This window comes from Brienomyrus brachyistius, chromosome 21, assembly GCF_023856365.1.
Source record: "Brienomyrus brachyistius isolate T26 chromosome 21, BBRACH_0.4, whole genome shotgun sequence".
Classification (NCBI taxonomy): Eukaryota; Metazoa; Chordata; class Actinopteri; order Osteoglossiformes; family Mormyridae; genus Brienomyrus; species Brienomyrus brachyistius.
This window is the reverse complement of record NC_064553.1, coordinates 10829378-10851625: the sequence shown is the minus strand read 5'-3', so window position 1 is coordinate 10851625 and position 22248 is coordinate 10829378. Positions and strand designations below refer to the sequence as shown.

The 22248-nt window shown below is 43.5% G+C and overlaps 1 protein-coding gene across 6 annotated transcripts in view; it reads left to right on the top strand.

The window, feature by feature from the left end:
• The first annotated feature begins 2797 nt into the window (after nucleotides 1-2797).
• Nucleotides 2798-22248, top strand: part of LOC125716492 (guanine nucleotide exchange factor DBS-like) — a 49530-nt gene continuing 30079 nt past the window's right edge. For 2 of the 6 annotated variants that reach the window (XM_048988824.1, XM_048988823.1), the window contains exons 1-8: nucleotides 2800-3278; nucleotides 13871-13954; nucleotides 17114-17228; nucleotides 18016-18106; nucleotides 18595-18708; nucleotides 20739-20855; nucleotides 21621-21770; nucleotides 22061-22185. In XM_048988824.1, coding sequence (XP_048844781.1) covers nucleotides 3107-3278; nucleotides 13871-13954; nucleotides 17114-17228; nucleotides 18016-18106; nucleotides 18595-18708; nucleotides 20739-20855; nucleotides 21621-21770; nucleotides 22061-22185 — 968 coding nt within the window. In that variant the 5' untranslated portion in view covers nucleotides 2800-3106. Of the gene's footprint in view, nucleotides 3279-9517; nucleotides 9970-13870; nucleotides 13955-17113; nucleotides 17229-18015; nucleotides 18107-18594; nucleotides 18709-20738; nucleotides 20856-21620; nucleotides 21771-22060; nucleotides 22186-22248 lie in introns of those variants that run through there. The other 4 variants (XM_048988828.1, XM_048988825.1, XM_048988827.1 and 1 more) reach the window with 4 other exon arrangements.

Genomic DNA, 22248 nt, shown 5'->3' with positions numbered 1-22248 from the left:
ACTATCTGGCTCTGATATTTTGCCCGTGGCACAATAATTGTCCACTGTGACCAATCTCCAGTGCATGAACTGATAAAGTTTTAAAATAATTGAATGAATCCAAAACCCTCATGTGGAAAAGTGAATAAGGAAAATAGGGGCTCACAAAAAAAGTTCAAATTCACGGAATACTTACATTCTCTGCCAAGAAGAATCTGGCAATTTGAAATTGCAAAAATAAATTTATAGATATGAATGATAATGACATGATGTAGAGTTCTGTGGAGTGCATTTAGAATGGGGGAGGTGAAACATTTCATTACATAATGCAGAACATACCTAATGTAAAACTTCCACTGCCATTCACTCAAGACGAATTGCTGTCACAGTCATTTGGATTTTTAGAAAGCGGGTCTAGTATCTTTGTCTATGTGCTGTTGCAGGTAGAGAGAAAAACAAGTAGGATTAAACAAATCTTAACTTCTCAACATGGACAACATCTCTATAAGTATTACCTATTTAATGTAATATTTATTAAGTTAAAAACATATTTGAGAAGACAAGTAAGATACCTTTTAGCTAAAAAAACAATCTGGTTCCAAGTCTGATTACACCTTCCTCTAACCTCCAAGTGAATTGATGTATGATATGAAAGTAAAATGAAACAAGCTTTCACAGAATGAGTAATGGAACATAAATCCATAAAAAAACCTCTGAGCTTATCCAGAATCCAGAAAAAACTGCCCTTTATGAAAATACCAAGGCCTCCAGGCAATTACACTGAAAAAGGCACTGTTTCCAGAGAGATTTATAAACATGACTGTACACTTACCAAGATGACACGGCTTGGGCTACTGCAGACCCCATGCCCAAGTGAATACACTTCTCTAAAGGAGCGAGTTGCCTCTGTGTGCATTTATTTATTTTTTTTTGGGGGGGGGGGCAGTGCAGTGAAAGAAGACTTGCTGGGGGCAGCCAGTTGGACCAGCACCAGGAATGCAGTGGTGTCAGCAGAACTGCAGAGCTGTGGAGAAGACTGCAGACGCACCCATTTTTTTACAATTACAAATTTCCCCCGCTGCTCACCAGAATTATTATTAACATAATTGACTCCTCACACCCCTGCCCACGAATTCTACGCAGACATTATAAAGTTGACTCCTTGCATCCCTGTATATTTTCAAGCAAGGTATTTTAGTTTAGGAACCATATCTCTCCCAACGATATCGTTTCAATGCCGCCAAGCGGTATCAGCATCTTTCTGGCCGCACTAACGTAAAGTCAGCCTGAAATGTAATGCGACGCTCCGCCCACGGTGTGTCACACTTGAGCCTTTTTCAAAAAATGAAACGCTACGACATTTCTCCTGCCAGTGGAAATGAATTAAACGTGTTATTGTCCAGTGGAAAACAACTTTAACTCTCGTTTTCTTCTCTTTTTCCGCGTGATCACGAAACAGCTGAACAGCCGTCTGTTTCATCATGCGCCAAATTTACTATTGATTTTTTCAGTATAAATGTTTGCAAAGTATGAGAGAGCAAAAACTGGCAGCATCTTACAATGATCTCAGGTCGGCCGTCTAGACTAGCTTACAAACATGGAAGGCAGCAAATGTGCGGGGGTAAATGCATGGAGGGTATGCGCTTTGCAGTGGGATTCGAGTTACAAACCGCCCTTATTTCCACAAAGCAGGGTTCAGATGCATCAGCAGCAATACGTCGGTGCTTATAAATAGTGCAACGGAAACTCAATAAGGATAGTGGACCTTATATTTAAACAGCTACGAAGGACACAGTAGAATCTTACAAACAGGTGCATATTTACCTAACACAAAGGTTAGTTGCTTTGCCAAGTTATAAAGTATTTCCACTGCATTTACGCTTGTGGGTAAGCGAGAGGGATAGTGCATGCACTGTGATGTACTGGCCGGCGTCCTTGCCTCCGTGCCCACTCTCATCGTAAAAAGCGATATGGATTATATATATATAAGCTGCAGCTGAAACGCCGCCAAACATTTACTTCCCAAAGGCCTATTTGTCAGCGATATGCCGAGGATATCAGGCCATTGGCGTAGGACAAAGCGGTCCAAACATTACTACAAGGTTGTAAACTCCATTACTCACTCGCTCATATAGAGATCAGTATTCTGTAACACGGATTTTACTGCAATACTGCATTCATTATATAAAATCTAATTGTGCAGTTTGGTTCTTTCTAATTGTTCCAATTATTTCCTAATATTATACTAGAATATACTAGAATATTATTTCCTAATAGAAATAAATCTATTTATATTATTCTTATTATAAGTATATAAAAAATCAAGTCAAAGCGTCATAGCATCTCTAAAGGCTCAAAAATAGGAATAACACGACACTTAACGAGACAATAATCTGATGGCATCCTTTCCTTGTGTATAGATGACTTTAAATGAAATACATAATTTGCTCTCTACCGACTTTTTATTACTGCCAGTATAACACCTTGATATTCAGAAGAACGTGATAATTCCTTTAATTAGAGAAATCCAGGAAGCAGTTACAAGAGAAAATTAAGCTTTTTAAACAAAATATAATTGTCAAAAATCGGAGACCCCACAGTATGTAACACGTACCGACCTATGTTACCTAGATCTATGAGTTCGTCGTGATAAAAGCTACGTTTTTATCAATGAGGATATTCGTCAACCTCTATCCATCCATTTTCTATACCCGCTGGTCCTATGCGGGGGGGGGGGGGGGGGGGGTCCGCAGCCTTTTCCGGAATAACGCCAACACATTACAGTGTCAAATATACATTTATCCTTGCATCAGGGGGTTAAACTATACATTATATTACTCTCAATATAATGCTCCAAAGCTCCATGTTTTAATAGCAAACAAATTCATAAGGTTTAAACCTGTTGTGTCGATTCCAGTAAGCATTTGTCTACCTGACTCACCCTTAATGGTTAAAAAGGTGAGCAAACACTAGTAAACTGAAACCTTATTTTGATTACTATTTTGCTACGTGCATGTTACATGGGAAGCGGCGAGAGAGTTAAGCAGAACGTCTCCCATGCAGAGGCGTGCGTGGACTCCCTTTGGTTATGACACTCGCGTAGCAGCTGAGTGGGAGTTTCATCTGCATGGTACGCGCACGCAGAGTGTCCGCAGTCGGAGCAGGCTGCGCAGTGGACCGGGCACGGCGGATGCAGGTGGATGCTGGCCCATCGCGGGGCTCTCTCCTCTCCCGGACAGAGGGCAAGATGCCCCCGACCGAGCTGCAGCAATGCCTGGACCGCGTCATCAGCCGAGTCGGTCAGTGTCTTCCGTCGGAGCCGCCGCGTGGGGAACTCGCGTGTCCGCGTGGGTGTGTGCGCGCGCGCGCCATGGGGGCGGGGCTTAAACTATTCACTCACTGCGTTACCTTTAAAACTGTTTGTTTAAGGTTACTAAGAAATACAAAAGCATATATTCGAATATTGCATTAACTCCGAATATAGCACAAATTCAGATTTATTATTGATGTGTGTAGCATTATATAATTATGTTAGTGCAGAATGTGGTTTTGAAGGTGAAACATGTACTCAGGAAATATAACATTACGACCAGGTATGTACTTATTGCCTATTCGCAAATAGAAAGAGAAAACAGAATGCAGAAAAGCTCTTTTATAATTTTAGCGAAGGAAAGCTGTAGTTTATTCTTCCTGTAAAAAACATTATTGATAATATGGTGTGTCACAGGGTTGTATTTATGGAACGGTATTTAATATATACAACCAAAAAATGTTTTACACATTGTTCGGATATTTTTCCTTCTCCTTAGTCAAGATTTATGGCTGCGCTATGCGACGGTAATAAAGATCCACACGTTAGCTAGGGTTAGCAATCATTGACTGGACCGGCACTGCGGCTGCCCTATGATGACAAGCGAGCCGTTACCACGGCAACGGATCACCCGTGCGCGCGCCTCGGGTGCTGCCGGCTCTTGGCTGCAGCCCACCCCGGCTTTCTGGAATGCTCGTCAGGCTTCCATGCCTCCCGAGTTAGAGGTCGAGCAGGTTACTTCATGGTGATCTCTAAGTCGTCCATTCATCCATCCATCCATCCATCCGTTTTTGTATTGCATCCCCTCTGCTTTTTTTTGTTCCGAAGCACTTATTATGGGGAATATATATGTGTGTTTGTGTATTTATGTGTGCATGTGTGCATATGTGTGTGTTTGTGTGTGTGTGTGTGTGCGTGTGCGTTTAATATAATGCTTTTGATACTTTTGTATAGACAAATCATTTGCACGGACCTCTCACTGTTCGGTGCAGTAATTGTTATGTTTCCAATAAGCTGATGCTTTTTCCAAATATATTTTCAACCCATAGCAGGATCTGCAGTGGAATTTCAATGCCAGTGTTCAGGGTGCAAGGCCATGTCCTTAATCACTACGCCACCTGCTGCCCTAACCCAAATCTACGCCCATATGGGGAGTGCTCATTTAGAAATTGCAAACTTGGTGTCTGCTCACCCCTTGTGTCTTTGCAGACAGGCTTTTGTTACCAACAAGCACTTCGGTTTCAGCAAATTATTGCTCAAATTAGTTCAGCTTCCTCCCACAGTTTTGGATTCTTTTAGTGCTTTAAAGAGAGCTGCAGAGCCACATTTCAAACGGTTCACCAGGTTTTGCAAGCATGACGGTGAATCTGATTTGAGGCTCTCATGTCATATTTCTGGGAAGCTGATGTAAGTATAATTAGTCATCATCACACTCAGTGATTCACTTACGTAGAGGATTACGAGGTCATTTCGTTTAGCATATGTCCTGCCCATGAAAAGCGTGGGTGACTCTCCAAATGCTACTGCTAACTGTGCTTCGGTACAGCTCTAGCACTTGGGCAAAAGAAATCACAGCTCAGACATCCCTAAAAAGGGCACCACAGATGTCTCATAAAAGCCACTTTAGAAAAACCGCCTAGATTCTTTATAATGTCTCTACAGACTGTTTATTACGTCTCCAAACTGCCTCATTCCAGCTCATGTCTAGTTCCAGGTTTTCCTTATTGCAGTATGTTAAATAAAGTGTTTGACCTTTAAAAACAACATTCCTCTATTGCTCCATTTATGGTAAATAACCTACCCACACCTTTAATGTTTTAAAAGTACTATTTTCAATAAATTCTTGATGCTATGAAAATGCAAAGTTCTAGAGCAATGATTCATTGTTCATGGACCCCTACTCATTTCAATGATTAAATTAACCCAGTAACCAATTAAACTACCCATTTTAAATAGCTTAAGGAGTGAAGGGTTGCCTTGACTGGGATGCTGTAACGGATGTGCCGATTGCTCTGTGTTGCAGGAAAGAGAAGATGGAAGCGTATCTTTTATGACTTGGTGGGAGGGATGATGGGGAGACCATTAAATGCTTTGGTGCAGCTGTCTGTGGGTGAAATGGGAATTAGTCGCAGTGGCAGGGAATGTAATCAGGGAACAGAGATTCTTAGACAAACGTACATTAAGTTACGTGGAAAACAGTGGCTTCATTTAATATCACATTATTGCCAAATATCCTGCTAACAGTAATACTTAAAATACCAGAGACTTTCTGCTTGAACAAATCAGTTTGGAGCTTCGCACTTCTGATATTATAGCACATTTTTGAGCGTCCTATGCTTAGCTCAGCGTTATCCACAAACCAGCCCGACATTTTCTGCTTGTGTAAAGACTGTCAGATGTTAGCATTGTAGTTCCGCATACACATCCGTCGCCCGAAGGCCGATCGATACGGGCTTTGGCAGCAGTCGCGACAGAATTAAGGAGAGGAAATTCAGTGTTTTTGATCCTAATAGCGTTAAGACGATTAGCGCAGCCAGACCACCAGGGCTTGTTTGCGGTTACGTAAAATGCATGAGAGAAATGGCTTTTTCTGGGGCACAGATGGTGCCCAGACAAGCGGGATTACACACACCCAGCCAATAAGGTGGCCAAGTAACTGGAAATAGTTGCAGTGGTTAATGTTTACAGTGGTTAATGTTTACCGTACTATCTCACACAAAACAGACACTCAGCATGGACTGACCAAATCCTCAAGAAAACCTTTTGTAGTTAATACAAAATACAGAAAGTAACAATGACCAAAGACAGGTGAAATTTAAATCTCTTTACATTTTAATGCCTTTACTTAACTGCTCAGTAGGTGGCAATGCAGTGTCACAGTGAGGAAAATGAGCTCCTACTCCTACTCACTGCTGCACCTTCTGGTGGAGATTCATTGTATGCAAACATATATTTTTCATAACAGAAAACACATTCCCCACAAATGTTCTTTAAAGTATGCCAATGGAATGACAGAATATATATTCAGCAGACAGTAGGCCCAAAATATTTTTGCACAGTAAAGACCTGATGTGCATACATTCAGGATTATTCAGTGTTTGGGGTGCAGTATCCTTCTCAATTATGTGGTAGACTTACACCTGTTCTTAGGTTTTTAAGGTACAGTATAGTGCAGCACACAATATTAAGCAATTAAACACACAGGCTGTTTCTGGACTTTAGGTTCACAGCAGGAAAGTCAGTGAACCTTCCCTCTTCGTCACTTCCTGGATAAAATGTGTTTGTTCTGTTGTGGATCTGTTTTGTACTTTGTTTGCGCTTGTTTCCCCAAGTACACGTGCACTGTGTCACTGACCAGCTGAGTTCTCTTTTTTATTTACATCTTCTGTAGCAACGTGGCTCAGACAGTCTGTACAGTACCTTGTTATTTTTTCCTTTTGATGTATGGGGCGCATCGCCTCTCCTTCTGGTAAAGGGCCTTTCTCTGAGGTCCTTTGGCCAAAGCCCGGTGTTTTTAAAACGGGAAACAACAGAACAATGGCTCTGTTATTGTCTACGGATGACGACTTGCGCAGCCGGTGACCTGAATGCAGTGGTGGACAGGTCCATTGCGTGACGTTCATGTGTCCAGTGGACGCAGAGCCAGATGACAGAGGTCGGCCAGGCATGTGCTGGTCTTGTTTTATGAGCAATTGTTTGAGAAATGGCTCGACTCGCTGCCCTCTTTGCATTTTTATCACACTTGGTCAAATTTAATTCACACCCTTCTCTAACCACGTTGGAACAACCCCTCCGACTGAGAAAATATCTCTACCTTCCCTAGAAATTTACCCTGTTCTTTGAACGCCCTCGCATGCACTTCAGTACAACAATCATGACCCTGGCCCTCAAGGCCTTCAACTACGTATCCCAGAAGCTCTGCAGGCTAAAGGCTAAGGAAAAACTTGGCAGGCAGCCAGAGGTAGAATGCTGCGTTGAGTGGATCAAAGGTGTGTTTAAGGCCAAAGGTCAAAAGAAGCTTGACAGCTGTTTTGCTGTTCATTTATTGTGCAAAAACAAACTTTGGGTAAATGTGAGTGAGGGATCAGACACTGTTCAGCAGTGTTTCCAATCCGCTCCTTGGGGACCCACAGACGATCCAGGTTTTTGCTTTTACCATTTTCCCAAATGTCATGAAAAAAGAGCCGTCAGACGTAATGTTGCAGCTTGACTGGAAATACTTGTTACTATTCCTTCTGTTTAACAAAAAATGTAGTTGGACAAGACATTTATGTAGTCAGTCACTTTAAAATGCATGAATTGGGTTTCGTAGAAGCTAGCAGTTTAACTTGTTAATTGGTATCTGTGAAACAGCAGGTCCGGACATTTGGTGCAGCCCTCTTGATGTGTTGCTAGTGGACTTCGTGTTGATCGTGTGGTGTTCTAGTGCTGCTCTTCACCTTTCAGCCCGGCAGAAAGTTCTCTTTTGCAACAGGTGCAGTTCATTCCAGCCCAGCCCACTGTTGCATCCTCACACTGTTAATGGGAGCCACCTGAACACCTGGGCCCCTCAGCTATATCCGGAGGAGAAGAACCTGAAATCTCAAAGCACAAAATGGATCCTTTTTGGGGATTATATGGATCAATCAATCTTCGAATTGTTTACCCGGTACATGTGTATGAAGTAAGAGGCCTGGGGGCTACTCCAGGCAGCATGGACACAAGGCAGGGGAAGCCCATGACAGCATGTCGGGTTTGTGTTTCCCTCATCCAGTCCTAAAGGAAGGTTTTCAACACAGCTCAGTGACTGTACCAAAACAGCATGTTTGGGACATAAAGATCATAAGCTGGACTCCAATTCTTCCTGTTCTTATTTTTTTAACGACTGTCCTTTTCTTATGTTCCTTTGGGAAGCATGAAATCAGCTCTACTGGAAGCAAAGGCAGCATTTTCCACAGTAAAGCCCCATAAAATAGATTTTGATCATGATAATTCCCCAGCGACCATTGTGTTATTTGAAGAATTGTATGTCTTTCTGGCAATTGATGGAAACCGACCCCCTGCCGCCCGCATCTTGGACGTGTGAGGAGCATGACAGCCATTCACAGGTTCCTGTTTTGGGCATTGCGCTGAGGTGGGGGCAGCTGCACCCCCCCCCCCCCCGTACTGTTTTTCTCCTGGAGAAGCCAGAGTGGTTATGGAACTGCGGGTTGCCTTTGGGCGATCCCTCCCTCCACATTCGCTGGTGTTTGTGTCACGCGGGGAGTGAAGTGACTGTGCGAGATGGTTGGCCTACTTTTGCTGGGGTGTATCATACTTATCTCATAGCATTTCAATGTGGAATATTAACATTTTAAATGCCACTTCCTGGCTAGTAGTGGATAGCAGAGTTGCTGCTAGAGATTTGGGCCCCATGAAGACATATCGGGCTCCCAACCCAGACCTACTCAGAGGCCCTTGGAATAATCTTAACTTTCCCCCTATTACTGCACCCCTGACTGGTAGACATGTTGTATTAGCGCTGCAAATGTAATATAAAACCACAATGCTTAATCAGAAACGGCTTAAGCATTAAATAAGCAAATAAGGAATTCTTGCTTATGAACCAGTGTTGTGATGTGTGTCACACTCTCCGACAAAATGAATTACTGGTATTTCACAAGTTTGTCCTTTCTAAGTAATCAAACACTAAAAGGACTATGGATCTCTTGCGTAACATGAGGGACAATTCCTCTCGGTGGAGTTATGTACATGTCAATTTCCTGTGTACTATGCTTAGCTAATGTTTGGGTGGGCAGGATATAGAAACTAATTAAATTCGGAGCTGAGATGAGAAGGAAGGTATCAATTTATTAGTTAAATATAACCATTCGACATTTCAGCTCACATTTTCAAGTTAAAAACTGTCATCTGTTGCGCAATGGCCAGCAGTAATTTTAATGAAATATAATCCACAATTAGACAACTCGCTGCTTTTTAATACTTTATTACAGGCAGGTTCTGTAAAAGAGACGAGGGCCGACAAAAGTCTGAAGCGCTTTATTTTTAGATTTCACATGGAACTAAACTCCTTTTCATGCCATTGTTTTGCTGAGCACTGTACAGCGGGAAGGAAAAGGGCTTGAAAAGGAGAGGCGCAGTGCCTCCGTCTCTTTACCACTCACATCCTCAAGGATCATAAACACCCACGTTTTCCCGTGCTGCTGGGGGGTGGTGGGGTGGAAAGAAAAAAAAAAACTCAACTCCATTCATGCAAGAGCAGGCAGTCGGTGGGTGTTACTGTTACTGTGCATGATGTTAATTTGCGGGAGCGGCGGGGGAGAGAAGGAACACAGATGGTCAGCTTGCACGATACGGCTCTCAGACGTGAAGCCGGGATATACTCTGGAGGGGGAGAAAAGCCCACCGAGCGTGGATTTCCCCTTCTGATACCCTCTCGGGCCTTCAATTGGTCGGCATCGCCTAATTAGTCTTGAGCAGGCTGGGTGAGGGGAAAAAAAGCGATCGCACGGATGGAGGAGCCGAGGCTGGAAAAAGTGAGCGCAGTGTAGGCATGCGACTGAAGGGAGAAATGCGGCTCCGGCGCAGCTGGTGCGGCGGGAGGGCAGAGTGATCAGGGCGGCAGGAGGATGGTTATCGGGTCCTGCGCTGGGGCGTCATTCCGGGGATCAGAGTGATGAAGAGGGTCAGGCCGGTGGTAGGTGAGAGATTACCGACTTTCACCCTCATGTCCGTCCCTGGGGGGTATTATTATGCTGTTTGTTTTTTGTCTGGTCTGCGGGCGCCGCTGGTGAAAGAAAACAAAAAAGTACGCAGCGCATCCCCTATCATAAACTTACTAATTACTTATAATCACTTTTCGTAAAGTTAAAAGTTTTTCTTCCTCGAGGTAAACATGCAACTTTTTTTTTTTTTTTTTATCTTTGCGTTGGGGAAATTGAAGCGATTCATCGCGCAGGGGAAACCAGCCGAAAAGCAGAAAATGCAGTGAAATTTCAGGCATGAATGTGTTATCCTTCATGTAATCACGAAATCTAAGGTGGCGAGCCAGCTTACGGCACACGCATTCATTTGTATATATAAAATACGAACAGTTTTGTTTTACTGAGTTTCTACCTGGTTTGTTAATAGTGCTTTATGGTAAGTTGTTTTAGGCCTTCGGACAGGATTGTTTTTAAGGGTCACATGACACCATATGGGATTTAAACGTGAGACAGCAGAATTCTTGTGCAAAGTGCCCCCATATTCTCCTAATCCCTCTGAAAAAGGGCACAGTCTCCGAATTATGCATCTGCAGACCCCAGCGCTATAGAAACGGAAGGACATGAACTATATATATACAGTCATTTTCTTTCATCCTCATCAGACCATTACGGTGCGTTTTGACAGACGGGAGGGTGAAGGTAGCCATGGCTGCATGTGGAAGGCTAACCTGACGTTTTGGATATATCTGGAAGAGTTTAAATCCCGTTTGATCTCCAGATGTTGTCAGAATATTGATGTGGCTGTTATGGAAGCATGTCAGTTACGGTATACAGGCCGAGGTGGAGCATTTGACTGATCATAAGAGTCCATTCTGGAGGCTTTGGTGGATATGGAAAATATGGTGGCTGTGTTACCATGTTTACTGCTTGGCTGTCCCTTAAGCATCATTCTCTCTGGGTGGGTGTGTTTTCAGGGACCTTCTTTCACAAAGATTTTATTGTGCGAGCCCATGTTAAGCGTACCACACTTATGTCGTCGCCCTGGGAGACCATTAAGCCTTGTGCTGTTCATGGTATCTACACTAGTGGCCAAAATTTCAGAAACGCTTCCAATTTTTAGAGACTGCAGCACTTTATTCCAATTACTCCAGTTACGCATTTAATTTAATGATTTTATATATATCACACATTGGGCCGTTAAATAAGTAACTGGAGCAACAACTGAATAAAGTTCTGGAATCTCTAAAAAATGTAAGTATTTCCACAATTTTGGCCGCTAGTGTATCTTGAGAAGAACACCTGCCGTTAATATCGTGGTGTGTGAGGTTAAGACAGTGGCTGCCTTAGGTAAAAATGTGAACTAACCAGTGGCGAGGCTGGTATACATCTGGGCCGGATTCTTTATCTGAATGCAGCCACTACATCCGAGTAACAAGGAGAGATTAAAGTCGTAACTATAACAGACTTGTACTGTTGGAGTTTCAAAGCTGGACTGGATACAAAGCTGCTCCTTTGAGGTAAATGGCGCCTTCTGTCTAACTGACGGGAAGTAACAGGCAAAGTGAACACGGGTATAACTAAGTGGCGGGTAAGTAAGCTGTATCTTCCAGTTTGAGGACTACAAAAGTGCCCCTGTGTGTTACCATGGCGTTAACCCCTGTTCCCATGAGTTGCCATCTGCAGCTATGAAGCAGGACGTCTCATACTGAAGCAGGACTTCATAGCAGGGCAGCTTCAGCGTCACATTTCGCAGTGCACTATTCAGTAGCCATAGCCCGGGAAATTCTTTGAAAAAAATGATACATTTTCAGATTTCACATCTGGATTCATCAGATTTTTATTTTGCACTGTTAGATGTATTGTGGAAATTTAGCATGTCTTGTGATTATTACTGTGCATTTTATTTAGGTGATGAGTGTCATTTTTTTAATATATTCTCTCAAGCGTAATACATGTCAGGCAACAGTACAGAAAACAGTGGTAGATGCGGGCAATCAAATGCATTTCCCAGATTGCTCCTGTCGTAAGCATCATATAAGCAAAATAAATAAACAGGAAATGGAAATACTAAAAGGGTAAAAATATTAGAGAAAGAAATGAGATAAAATGTAAAAGTGAAAATGTGCAAATTGTCCTATTGTTATTGCACAGCCTCTCAGCCTGAGGGTAGGGGCCCCTTGTAGAACTTGTTTCTCCATGCTCCTATGCCACAGTACTCTTTTCCTGATGGCGGGGGCCCTTCAGGACGGACCTGGCCCCCTTGTGGCATCGGCTTGTGTAGATATCCGGGGTGTCAGGCAGCTTGCAGCTCCTTATACGCTGAGCTGACTTTCCACTCTCTCCATTTTATCACACTTATCTTTATTTGCTGCTATTAGTTTTCGGCCGAAAGACATTTTGCTCAGTTTCAGTGTGGTACAGATCACTTTCTGTGCCTGAATGGACTTGTATGATGTATTTGTTGTTCTGTGAGAAGCAATGGTGATTGTTTGTTGTCACATGTCTTCCGGTGTAATTTTAGCAGTAATTGTGCATCAGGCTCAAGACAATCCATAACAATCCAAACGTATCTTACACAGGCATATTCCAGTTAGGCCTCTAATTCTCAGGCTCCTCACCATCTTCTAGTTTGTGTGTAACAATGCATTGTTATAAATGCCTCACTAAGTAATAAGTAGTTAAAATGTAGCAAATTTTCATCACATAAGACAATGTTATTGCATGATGTGTTCTCACACATTATGTAATAACTCGACAAAATGTGGACATTTATTACATAATGCATCATTTTTTAAAATAAAATACGTTGTTTCATGGTTGGTAACTAAGGGGAGTCGGCCAGTGAATTAACTTCACAGTATTGCTGTATTCAAATCCATTGTTTTAAAAAAATGGAATTCTTCAAAATTCTGTTAAGGATTTTTTTTAAAGCACTATGCTGTAACGCTCGTGGTTTGACTAAAGGTCTGTTCTTGAGCTTAAATCTTCAGTGTTAGCTGGCCCTTTGAAAGCTGTAAATCTTTGCTGGCTGCTTTCGGTTGCGAGTCTGCTCCAGTTCATTCTATGCAGTGGGAGTAGACTTGAGTTTCCTCTGAGATTCATGCCCCCTTACACCGCTTTGGTTACTACAGATCAATTTTGCCATCCTCATTGACTTTTACTTTGCACAGTCTAGATCAAGGGTCATCACCCTTTTTGATACAAAGGGCTACCAGTTTGAAACGCCCTTTAAACTTCATATATAATAAACATATTTTAAATGCTTTTTTTTTTTAGATATTGTCATTTTTAAATCTATGTAAATGTGATTAAAGAAGAATAGCAACAGGATAAAATTCAAATTTGCACACTGCTCACTGGTGAGTTGTGCTATTTTTAGAACAGGGTGACTCATGTGGTCCTTGGGGGCATCATGGTTCCTGCGGGCACCATGTTGGTGACTCCTGGTCTAGGGAATCCTCGCTCAAGTGTCCGAGCTTTTAATGAAACGAAGGCAGGGTTAAGTGGTAAAGCAGGCTGTGGCACAGAACAGAGGCAGTTGTGTGTGCCTGATGCCTTGGGCCGTGGATGCAGTGAGACTTTGGGCGATTCCATCTTTTACAGTGTTGAATAATGGGACTCAACCAGCCTGGGGGCATAGTTATTATACGATGTAAAATGGGGAAAAAATGAGTGATTCAAAAGGCGTTCTGTCTGGCCGTGAAGGCTCGTTGACCCTAACCTGCATAATGGTTGCATGTAGAAAGGTCACACTTCATGCAGGGTCATATTCTTGGGAGCAATAAGCCGGTCTGCGGCTGAAGTTGCCGCGTGACGGAGCATTAATGAATTCCTAAGGAGCCCCTTTGTCCTGGGGTGCATAAAGCTGAAGCTGTTCCCCCTCACTGTCACCCCTCAGATGAAATCATGCAGCAGGAGGTGCGCCCCCTTCTGGCGGTGGACATCATCGAGCAGCTGCACCGCAGGTTCGCCGTCCTGTCAGGTGAGATTCCGTTCCTCTCATTTCGACATTCGGAGGTGTTGGTAGGCTGTAGGTGATACGCAGTTTCATTTCGATCTGAGAGCTGGCCATTGAAAACATCTTCCGCCCTGATTAGCTTATTTTGAATTTTGGTATCTGTGTAATACACGATGTACCTAGTACACCTAATTAAAATGAGATCTACGTTAATTACAGTCTGAAACTGAGGTTCGTTAAAGGATTAGTTTTGGGGACAAAATCAAGGCCAGAATTCTACTTATCTGGATTAAAAACATGGAACAGTGGTGGTCAGTGTTGTAATACAGTGAAATCAAAGTATTTATGAGTGCTTTGGATACATAATTAGTCATTAGCTGTTTCGGTTCCAGTTAGCATTGCAAGTCTACGGAGTGCAAAATGTATGCTGTCTCTCTTTCTATCTTTGTTTGTCATGTAAGTCACTGTAAGTCTGTAAGCCTGACTTCCTGGATCAGCTTTTGAAATAACAGATCTGTCATGAAAATTTGTATTAAGCAGTTTAGAGCCCCCCAATTTAGCAGTTCTTTGGTTAAATTGTAAGATATTTTGTAAAAACAAACAAACAAATAAAAAAATATTTGTCTTAAAAGGAAACTTAATTAAATAATCATTTCATTTCATTCAGCTTGGCCAGGCAGCATAGATTTAGTTTATGGGAGTTTACTGAGAGCAGAACGAAAAATGGTTCAGAGAGATAACCAATCAGATCTTGGTCAGATGTGAGAACAACGCTTGCACCTGCCTCCTCTACAATGTGATTGGTTATCTCTCTGAACCAATCGCTTATGCTCTTAGAACATTTTTGTGTAAATAAATCTGGTCCTCCACACATTGTTAAGCATACAAGATTATGTTTTACTCAAGGGGATTATGATTTATTTTCATGTGAAATTATAACACTTTGCAGTTTCTCACTGGAACACACCAATTGCGCATTTCCCACAAATCCTATTAGATGAAAAATGCATAAATATCTTCATTTATTAATTTGTTGTTTAAGAAAAAAAAATGCACATAGTTTCCTGGCCTTCAAAATTGTCACCTGTGAGCCAAAAGGTTGGATCGGCCTGATGTATTTCCTGTAAAAGGCTGGTGGTGATTTTGGACAGATGGTAGAAGATAATAAGTAATCCGACTGGCAGGCAGTTAACATTCCACTGTGATTCCTGAAGCTGAAAGGTGATGCCAGGGCAGATGTTTAACCTCAGCCATTTTCCCCAGACAGTCTCTGCATTTTCATTTAAGTCTAACGCGTCTTGCAAAGGAAACGTGCCCAATCATTCATGTTACAATTTTCTGTTGATCATTGCGTTGATAACTTTAGGAAAACGTCTGCATTGTGATATTTACAGCAATAAAGGATTCAAAATTATGACCCAGTGTTTTGGGTCTGTAAGTCCCACTGTGACTGTTAGAGACTGATGTACTTGACATCTCTTCCTGATAATGGTTATTATTTTTGTTTTTTTTTAACTCTGTGTCCGGGAGCTCAAACCCCATGATTCTCTTGGTTGTGGAGGCTATTGCCAAAGCTGATGAAGATCCTGCCTTTTTTTTTTCCGGTTTCACGTAGCAGTGGGTGGTGACCGATAATGGGGACAGGTAATCGAATCATGCCGTCTGCAATAATAGAGGGTGTCTGCACTGAAATATGGCAACCCTTCCCACTAGGGGTTACAGGCTTGTCAGGCCTGGCGTGGGCAGGGGTCTTTGCTGAAAGATGTGCCGACGGGCCCTGGAATTTAAAGTCGTAGCCAAAAAAATGAGATCTTCCCAATAGTCGACATATGGATGCATTGGATTGGTCAGATAAAAAGTGCACCGAAGAGCCGAAAACAGACAGTTTCACGCTTCTGTCCCTGAGAATGTAAGGAATGCTGAGAAATAACATGAGCCAGCTGGCTCACTGGTGCAGTGAGCAGGAACGCAGCCTGGTGCTGCACTGCAAACCGCAGCCACTGACCCCTTTGGAATTCCAGGTCCAGCTTCACCTTTGGGCGAGGTGTCCTCTTTTCCAAACATGGCCAGTAGGGGGCCTGGTTGATTAGTTGCTGGGGGGGGGACTTCAAATGACTGCAAGGCACATGTCTGTAAACCAATCAAATCAGATTCCTTTATGTTCATAACATACAAGGGAATCTAAATGCTGTTCCTTTCTCGTCTTTGTAATGCAGTATGAAAAAATGTAACGAAAAACATGCTTTTGTGGCTTTTAAATATAAATCCTTGATAAACTTTTACGAAAATCTTAAGCTACATATTAGCCATATATGTTCAGAATGATGTTCTAATATATTTGGTTAGCCATGCACTTGAGTTTGAACTTTGTGGGTCTTCTGAAAATGTTTTATAATATTTGCAGTTGGAGTTTTTTTACTTTTGGGGTATTATGCTAAACCCCTTAGACATTCGGTGCAGCTTTGTCCTTTATTATTTCCTAGATTTCAAATGGATTAATTTATTTAGCAGTGACCGCAATAATGTGGTTTGACTGAGAGTTTTGGAGCGCAAGTTGGCTCAACATCACCATCTAGTGGTTTAATCGAAACATGCACCGGTGGTGAGTCACTATAAAGGCCACATGGACTCGGCTTTGCTCGCGATGTAATTTCCGATTATAATTCTGATGTATGTGGAAGCCTGCATTGCTTGCCACATATGCTGTTGGTGATAAGCTGAATTTTTGGTCTGACCTTGTGGTACAGAAAATACCTTATTGTACAGAAAACCGTCCAGTTCCTGTACTGCTGCAGTTGATTTACCACAGTGCATATTCCTTCCTGTCCATCTGTCAGTGTACCGTTATTGTGTGACTACTGCATGTTGCACAAGTTTGAATGACTTCAGTATGCCTTTGGACTAATACTCAAGACAGAGAAACACATGATTTTATTATACGAATTAAGTTATATAAGCTATAGCTTAATATCAGCCTCATTTCTGGTGATGTTTAGGTGTTTGTTTCAAGTGGTACAGGAAGCTCTGCATTAGGACTCTGCATGTTTCTCGTTTTTGTTGGCTTTTACAGACCACCTCTCCTGTCAGATTCACTGTGACCTTTAGAGTCCCAGTCGGTCTCCTGTCTGTCTTAGGACTCTGACTGTGTCACTCTGACTGACTGCGGAGTCTTCGGTTCTGCAGGAGGAAGAGGGAAAGATGGTGCCCCCATCATCACCTTGCCCGAGTGCTCGGGGTTCGGCGAGCTGCCGGATCAAGACTTCCTGAACGTCATCACCTACCTGACCAGTATCCCGAGGTGCAGAAAAAGGCTCATTTCCTGTTTAATTTTATCTCGGGGGTTTCAAATCCTATGCCTGAGTGTGCGTGGGATGCGATGAAAACGCCACTGTAGTTTCAAGGTTACCCAAAGAGTGTTTCCCTTAGGAATTTCCTGTGGCCGTTTTCTGCTAGTACAAGCATGTTGTGGTTTCAGATTGGTGGTAACCATCCTCTGGCATGGGAGTGAGTAATTGATGCTATTCTAGGAACCGTTGGGTGGGTTGTGGAATTTTATTATAATGATTATAAGTTTTAGTTGCTGGTTAGTACAACTGAAAGTACACCTGGTGCATAATGGTTTGAATGGGCAGGTCCCTACTCATAACAGCCAGGGGCCCTTTTACCTCACTTCCTCTTTAATCACACTTTCCACAGCAAAGGCAGACAGGTCGCCCAAATCACATTTTAACAGAAACACAATTTAATAATAAATAAAGCAGCGTTTGCGTTCTGTGTTTCTTTAAATTGCTCGGCGACTCCTATATCCACGCCGCTGTGTGTCAGCATGGGGTTTCCCTACTGTGCAGTTTTCCGAACTCGAGGCTGAGACTGTGACGTCACACTCGGCCAAGATTCCCGTGGTGTATGCTAATCGTGGACTTTTCCGAAGATGAACATTTCTTGGGACTGCAAAAAATATAAACCAAAAGAGAAAGATCATGCGTTCTTCCCATGCGGAGTGGACAACGCACAGGCACTGACAGATCGCTAAATCCTCTCCGCCGTAAATCTGCGTGCCATCTTCCTCTTCTCCCCCCGTCCAGTCAGGAGGCAGCCAGCATCGGCTTCATCGTAATCATAGATCGGCGGCGGGACAAATGGACGTCGGTGAAAGCATCCCTGGCGAGGATAGCGGTACGTGAAGGGTGTGGTGCCCAGCATCCTCTGAGCTTGCGGTTGTGTGATTAACAACAGAGGTGCTCAGGGGTGAGGAATGTTATTAAAGTCCTATTTAAAAGTTGTAGCACCTTCGTGAGGCCGTTCCCATGGGGCAGGTAGGAGGGTAGTGTGAAATACCTGCAAAGCGGCTCGATAGGGTGAATCAGCGAGTCAGTCCTCTGAACTCCTGGGTGAATCTTTTAAAGAGGAAAACGGTGTTAAGATTCTGTCCTTGATAGAAATTGTTTTGGAAGGGAATTTGGAAGAAAAATCAGTATATAATTTAATGTATTTATGTTAAATATATTTATGTGATTTCATTCAAGTACATCACTCTGGTTCGCTGAATTTCTGTTGCAAGACATAGTTGGTTTCATGTCCTGTAAATGTCACCATAAAATGCACTTTCATTTTCCACATGGGGACTCTTGTGCGTTGGTGCTGTTCTCACTGTCCACCTGCAGGGGGCGTTTCCGGGAAACCTTCAGCTGGTCCTGGTTCTCCGACCGTCGCGCTTCTTCCAGAGGGCCATGGCCGATATTGGAATCCGGTTGCACCGCGATGACTTCAAAATGAAGGTGGGCCTTCCTGGATTATCTGGGTCCATGATAAAGGGCGTGCAAGTTTCACCGAGTTTCAGTGCATGGGGTGGCGCTGAAAGTCTGCAGGCAGAACTGGGTTCATCAGTAAATAAAAGAAAACTGGAAGCTTCTGTGAAGTAACACAAATACCGTGTTCTTCTTTACTTGGGTAAGTAAAGCCTGTGGGTAATCAGGGTCAGCAGGGTTTAACTACCTGAGGTATCGGTACACATGTGGCAGCGAATCGCCAACGTACTCGGCTGACTTGCTCAATCGCAGACTTGCTCCATTCCACGGCTGGCCAAATGCCAACCGATTGCAGAATTCTTTTTTCTTTATTACTGTAGGAAAGAAGAAATGAAAGAATTTTTAACACTTAAACAGCCACCCAGCCCCCCCAGAGAATGTAGATTCTGTAGCCAGGCCCCCATCTCACCCCAAAGTTGACGCAGTTCTCTTCGGTCTTCAGACCTGACCAAAATGGAGGTGGGGGTTTAGTGTCCAGCCGGCTCTCACTGATGCTTGTCCCGTATCTACGGTTTAGCACAGCAGCAGCACCTGGCCATGACCTCAGCCCCCGCTGACAGCTTGTCCTGTGGGCTGGTGTCAAGGCCCGAGTCGAAGCATCAGCCAATGTGGTTGGCAGTGCAGTGGCTACTTACCACTGCTGTGGAGCAGCCTTACCTGGAAAGCATTGGCTGTTGGCTGGTGGTAATACTGGGATGGCCAGTAAACCACTAACTGCCAACAGAAGACTTAGACAGTAGTGGGGATATATAACCCCGATTACTACAGGGACTCTGAGCTTGCTTTCAGTTGTACTTCATTTTGGGTAAAAGGGTTGGCTAAATAAGTAAATGTAACGTGAGATGTGACACCCAGAAGAGGAAGAAAGCCCATGCCGTTTTGCATCATTTTCTAGCTGCCGTTTTTGGTGGTTCCTGGTTCTGCCATGGCTACATCCTTCTTTCTTGGGCAGTATTCTGGACGTTCTAGAGCTGCACCTGCAGAGGTTATTTTTGTAGCTCTAGCTTGCCTGCCAAGTGCTGCTGCTTCCCCTCCAGGCCTTAGATTGTAGGTAGAAGCAGAGGTTGAGGCAGCAGATCCAACCCATTCTGGGTAGAAGACAGCCTTTGCCTCCTCAGCATTACTGTGTTAATGTGCGGTTTGGGGACCTCACAGTGGCTGAGAAAGTTCCTCTTATAGCTCCCAGCCTCCAAAAAGCGCTTCTCGTTTCGCCACCCATGCATCACACTTAATCAGAAGTCAGCATCTCAGTAACTCTGGGTCTGTCCGCATGACTCTCCTCTTACCTCAGTTCCTCCAGCCCACAAGTGTGACGTTCCCTCTGTTACTTCCTCTGAAGCTGGGCCCCTTCAGAGCTATGGGACTCCCATAGCAATCTCTGCTGCCCTTTCCTCTTGCTAATCTAAACAGATTAGATCTTAATTTTTTTTTTCTTTCCTATAATGAGCAAGAAATGGGAAAGTTCCTGTCCCGCGCCGTATGAGAGAAGGAAATACCCAGCTGTCCTCTAGGTGGCGTCGTGTGCGCACGTCGCCTGCCAAGTGTGGCCTGTTTGGGTCACTGGGGTGAGGAGAGGGCACACACCAGCTGAATTCATTTAAGCCAGAGAATCTAAAAGATTCTAAAAATGGAGTCTATAATAAATACAGAACTCTTTAAATAAAGGTAATTTGACAAACTAGCAAAATAAAATAATGGAAATGTAAATTTGCTGTTTGTGTTCGTATATTGGCATCATTTGAAACGTGCTCAAAAATGGATCATCAGTTTAGAAAAGTCTTTGTCCTTAGTTATTTCTCCAGGATGCTTAGTTGCATGAAATTCCATAGATGTAATTACCTCAGATGCACTTGGACGCGATTTATTATGTCTGAAAAAAATTCTATATGGCTTCTGCAGTAGAACTATGCTGTACATATTGAGTCCGTCACCCGAGTTTGAGGCTCAGTTTGAATGCGCCCATATATCCCCCCCCCCCCCCCACATGTTTTTGCTTTTAGGTAGTCATGCTGAGCTCGCTGTCTGACTTGCACATCTACGTGGACAAAGGGCAACTGACCACTGAACTCGGAGGGAACCTGGATTACAGTCACAGTCAGTGGATACACCATCGGACAGTCAGTAGCTTTGGCTCTTTGTGTCTGTGAAGTGTCCTGAACCATTCTCAGCTAGCAGCCTCCGTTTGCCCCGTGCCTCTGAAAGGTGGAAACAAATAATAAATGTACAATATGCTGCAATAAATGCACATTATATTGTCTTATGTGCATATATTCCTTGACTGTATCTGTGCCCAAAGAAAACATTTCAAATGCCTAACCCTCTAGTTGAGTTAAATACTGTGTTAGACTTTTCATTGGATGAAGTTACTTATAAGTCCATCCATCCATTTTCCAAACCGCTTATCCTATTGGGTCACGGGGGGTCCGGAGCCTATCCCGGAATCAATGGGCACGAGGCAGGGAACAACCCAGGATGGGGCGCCAGCCCATTGCAGGACACACTCACACACCATTCACACCTACGGGCAATTTATCAAGTTCAATTAGCCTCGGCATGTTTTTGGACTGTGGGGGGAAACCGGAGTACCCGGAGGAAACCCCACGACGACATGGGGAGAACATGCAAACTCAACACACATGTGACCCAGGCGGAGACTCGAATCCGGGTCCAAGAGGTGTGAGGTGACAGTGCTAACCACTGCACCACCATGCCTCCCCATACAGTGCTAACCACTGCACCACCATGCCTCCCCATACAGTGCTAACCACTGCACCACCATGCCGCCCCGAAAAGTCTACGTCAAATAACGGAAATGACTTAAAATGCCTGTGGTGTCGGCAGTGTGACTGAAGTTTCGTTTCGCTTCCGCGTGCTTCTTGCAGGCCATCGAAAGCTTTGCAGCTGCCGTTAAGGTCGCGACTCAGAAGTTGCAGAAGTTTGGTGCCGAGCTCACTGGCGTGGAGCTGCCTGTGGACGTGCATGGTGCTGAGGAGCTGTTGTGCGCTCACACAGCGAGACACAACGGGCTGCAGGTGCTTCATGTGGTTTGGTTTACCTGCTGCTCGAAACCTGCTGTTTTTATCCAGTTAAAATGACCACATTAGTCCGCAGTAATTTTTCTGCTTCACTTGGATATTTAATACGACTATATTCCCTGGACATGTTATGTACCCATATACCGTAACCTTAATAATGTGCTGGATTATAAAGTCGCATGTGACTTATGACTTATGATTGTCAAAAGCTTTTTGTATGAAGTTTCCTTCCTCTCTGGCAAGGTTCATATTTCTGTCTGCCTTTCATGCCTTTGCTTATCATATAGGATGACCTCCATCTGGCAGTAAGACAGGGAGCTACTCTGCTTTCCTGTATCAGAGAAGCTGCAAACAAAACAACAAGTGGCCGTCTCAGCCCTGATGAAAAAGAGAACTTGGAGACAGTGGAAAGGTTAGTTTGTCTGTTTGTAATATGTAAGTTTTATCATGATGTCCCTCATATGGTTGCACTATT